This window comes from Bombina bombina, chromosome 12 (genome assembly GCF_027579735.1).
Source record: "Bombina bombina isolate aBomBom1 chromosome 12, aBomBom1.pri, whole genome shotgun sequence".
Lineage (NCBI taxonomy): Eukaryota > Metazoa > Chordata > Amphibia > Anura > Bombinatoridae > Bombina > Bombina bombina.
In genome coordinates, this window is record NC_069510.1 from 63,328,268 (window position 1) to 63,332,277 (window position 4,010).

General features: G+C 28.1%; 1 protein-coding gene across 1 annotated transcript in view; it reads right to left on the minus strand.

The window, feature by feature from the left end:
• Positions 1–582: 582 nt before the first annotated feature.
• LOC128642668 (uncharacterized) overlaps positions 583–4,010 on the minus strand; it is a 6,421-nt gene continuing 2,993 nt past the window's right edge. Inside the window, exons 2-3 of the mRNA XM_053695450.1 lie at positions 2,276–3,753; positions 583–590 (exon numbers count right to left, since the gene is read on the minus strand). Coding sequence (XP_053551425.1) covers positions 583–590; positions 2,276–3,749 — 1,482 coding nt within the window. The 5' untranslated portion in view covers positions 3,750–3,753. The remainder of the gene's footprint in view (positions 591–2,275; positions 3,754–4,010) is intronic.

Genomic DNA, 4,010 nt, shown 5'->3' on the forward strand with positions numbered 1-4,010 from the left:
TAAAGGCTGTTATTTCTTACACGTCAATACTCATCTAACACTCCTCTATGTGACAGCCCCCTCACTGAGTTAATATAACTAAATAACTATATATATATATATATATATATATATATATATATATATATATATATACATATATATATATATACACATACACACATATACACACACACTGTACCTACCAATAATTTTTCTATACTAATGCCCTCCTTTTATCCACCTTTCTTGTTTGTTCTTCACATTACATGTTACAAATATTAAATACCTTTTTTTTACACTCTATACCTCTCTCTACACAACTTTCCAATTTTTTAAAGAATTAACAAGCGCACCTTAAAGATTATATTTTTCAGTGATGCATACAATTTTAATGTAAATTTCATTATGTTATTCCCTCTCCTCATTTAGCTATCCCACTAGACACCATTATTATGTAATCTTTATAGCATAGCTGCTCTGTATATTCCACCCCATGAAAGATGATTTTCAATATATAAAAATTTGATATTGTCCGCTATCTATTTTCAATCTGAGCAATTATCTTGCATATTACACACGTCTTTATAACTGTGTGAATAATTAAATTTCTAAAAATAATAGAAATAATGTGTGTCAAATATTTTTCAAATTAAAATGTAGATATACATGAACATCACTAATAATTAAAATTTTATATTTCATAAGGAAACATAACTTTATTTATATCTCAATGTAATGATTATTCAATTTTTAAAATAATTTTTTTCATCTTTAATACATATATAAATATATACATTTTCAATGAGTTTCATATACATTTATTTTTAAATAAATACAACAAACTCAATCAAATTTAATTAAAAAGCTTTATTATTTATACATATTGTGTAAAACTAAACACATTCAATTCAAACATTATTAAATAATTAAAACTAAATTTTCAATATTACCAAATATTAAAAAAAAAAAAAAATTTAAACAATGTAAAATCATATTTATTCATGTAAAAGTTATGAAAAAAATCTTCTACTTTTAAATCGTGAACGGTGTTCAGCTACTAATTCAGCGGTTCTAGGACGTGGAACATGAGCAATGTTTGGTGGTAATGAGTTTAATTTAGAATGCCAGTCGTATTTTAATTCTCCCTTAATAATTCTAATTACATCCATCATTATTGGAAAAACATATTCGTTGGTGGTATCATCGTAAATTTTTTTTATCTGCCATTTTTTACTCATTTTCGAATAATAAGGTCTATGCCTTAATGCACCTTTTTTTGCACTAATCTTACTGGGACGCTGAATAGTAGCTTGCGGCCTGTCTAGGTTGGCATTGTGTGCAATGACTGCAACTTGTGTTCTCGCAATCATTGCATCAATTTTAAAATGTATTCTCTTTGGCCGGAATTTTAAAACCATACCGTGAAATACCTCGATTCTGCCAGTATGGCAATAATTTCTTAAAAATACAAAATCCTTTTGTAAATTAGGATCACAAACCAACTTAGACAGTTCCAAATAAGCACCAGATTTTTTATTGATCCACGGTCGCTCTTTAATTTCGTCATCTGTTAAATCCTTGTGTATACACTTGTGTATCAATGTACCATTTTCCCAGGAATGAATATTCACTATATGGTTTAATAATGATTTCCATACCTCATTTAAAAGTTCTGGATTTCCTTTGCAATAGGCTGAACTAAACCAAAAGTGGTTTGAAATTAAAGGAACCCATGGCAACAACTCTTTGTATTCCCTTTTTTTTGCTAAAGCCAACAATTTTTTTTTTTAATTTTTATTGTAATGCCATAAGTCGAATTGGTGATTAATGTCTTTAAAATCTTCCCTTATTACTTTTCGTATACTTATGTGGCGATCAGTTGCTAGATCAAGTACTTTTATACCCTCATTTAAAACATTGTTAATGCTTCTTACGAATCCCTTCACTTCCATTGCAACCGATGATGTTGTTTCGGAGCATTGAACAATGTTGAAGTCAATTATTTTAAGTGTTTTGTCCTCCATTAAGGTATATGTGCAGTACTTCGCACAAAACCCTGGACTGTCACATTGTCCATCGCCCATAAGACAAACTGTTTTTTCTTTCAAATTATTTATAATTTCTTTTTTTTCTTTTTTCCAGTTTAAATCTATGGCTGGAAAAATATATTTTTTTTGATATTGGTAATATGTTGTTTTTGTTAAAAATGGAATGTTAAGTATATCGAAATATTCTTTTATTTTTTTAAAATTATTTCCGGTTAAGACTACTGCAGTACAAGTGAGAATATTACCAATGGGTTTTTTTCCAACATGTGGTTGGCTTTCCCATACTTTTAATTTATGTCCACTGGTACATTCTCCATGTACTGAAATATTAGAACCTGTAATGGTTTTATACATAATTTCAATAGTTGAAGAACAAATTCCTCCATATGGGCACTTTAGATATTTCAACAATTCATCTAAACAAGATTCAAAAACAATGAATTTACGTTCGTTTACAAATTTTGTAGAATCGTCAACAATATCAGATTCGTTTTCAGATGATGAATAATTTAGAGATGGAACATACGATGTATCCAACTGATCTTTTTCTATTATTGATTCTTCTAAAGAGTGCTCATCCTTATCTAAACTCTTATTGAAAATTGGTTGTTCAATTTGTTCTTGAATATTGATTTCAGGATTATAACTTAATTCTTGTGGAATTGGAGAATGTAATATTTCTCTCAAAGGTAAACTAGATTCGATAACATTAATAGGAGTAGAAGTGGAGGGCTTCAATATCTGCCTAATTTTTTCTGGAGTAAATAAATTATCTTTATTTTTTTCTTCTTCTTCAAATATCTTTTTGTATGAGTCTATCTCTGCCATAAAAAAATCAATACTACCAGTCCATGTTCCAACACTATTATATTTAATAAATGCGTCGGTTGTGGTTGACATATTTTTTTTTTCAACTTGTGTTTTTTTTTGGTTTAGTCTTGGAGATCTTCTAATTAAAAATTGAGATTCATCAATTTGTTCATTTGACAATTGAAAATTTATATTTTTTTTAAGAATTGGCCTTAATTTTTTTTGAATAGTAATACTACTCTTAGAAGATGTTAATGAAGATTTATTGGAAATTAAAAGAGTTGGATCATTAACTATTTGAGATAATTGTCCCTGAACATTCGAACTTGAAGTCATTTCAATACATTTCCTTTTTTTATTTACACAGTCACTGATACTACGTATTGGATTGATTGATTCTTGTGTTGAAAGATAGCTTTCCACAGAAGACATTGCTGTAGCATAGCTATGATCAGTCAACCAAGACGGAGTATCAGGAGCAACCGAATTGTCATCAGCATCAGTATACCGAGATGTATCAATTTCCTGTAATGGTGTATCTACATTTTCATGAGGAAGTATCACTGATGTTGATGGTATTGCATCTTCATTTTCTATGATATTTTTATCCACACATTGAACATTACAAAAAATTGTTGGTATAGCATCACTTTTTAATTTTTTTCGTGAACCCACCATATGAAAACATTCAAGATTAAAATGTTCTGAACACATTCTATAGTTTATCGAAGTCCTTGGTTGCATTATTGTTTTTATTATATTTTCCACGTCATCAAATTTTTGTCCGGTGTTCTTTAGCCATTGTCGAATTCTTTTTGGTGATCTTGGGAAACAGTGGAGGCTTATGTTTCCAGTCGGTTTCTTCTTAACTTGTTTTGATTGGCAACCAGTCACTATACACTTAGTCATCTTTCTAAAAGTAAAAAAAATTTAACTATATATAGTAATTAAAATTATTAAATATATCTATATTATTTTAATCGAAACAAAATTTATTTTTTATATTTTAAAAAAAACTTTCATCAAATTTTTTGTCTTTAGATAGGAATATAAATTCTGTTTCTTTCTCTATTGTGTTCAACAATATATATATATATATATATATATATACATATATATATATACATACACATACACACACACATACACATATACCTAATTTTATTTTTG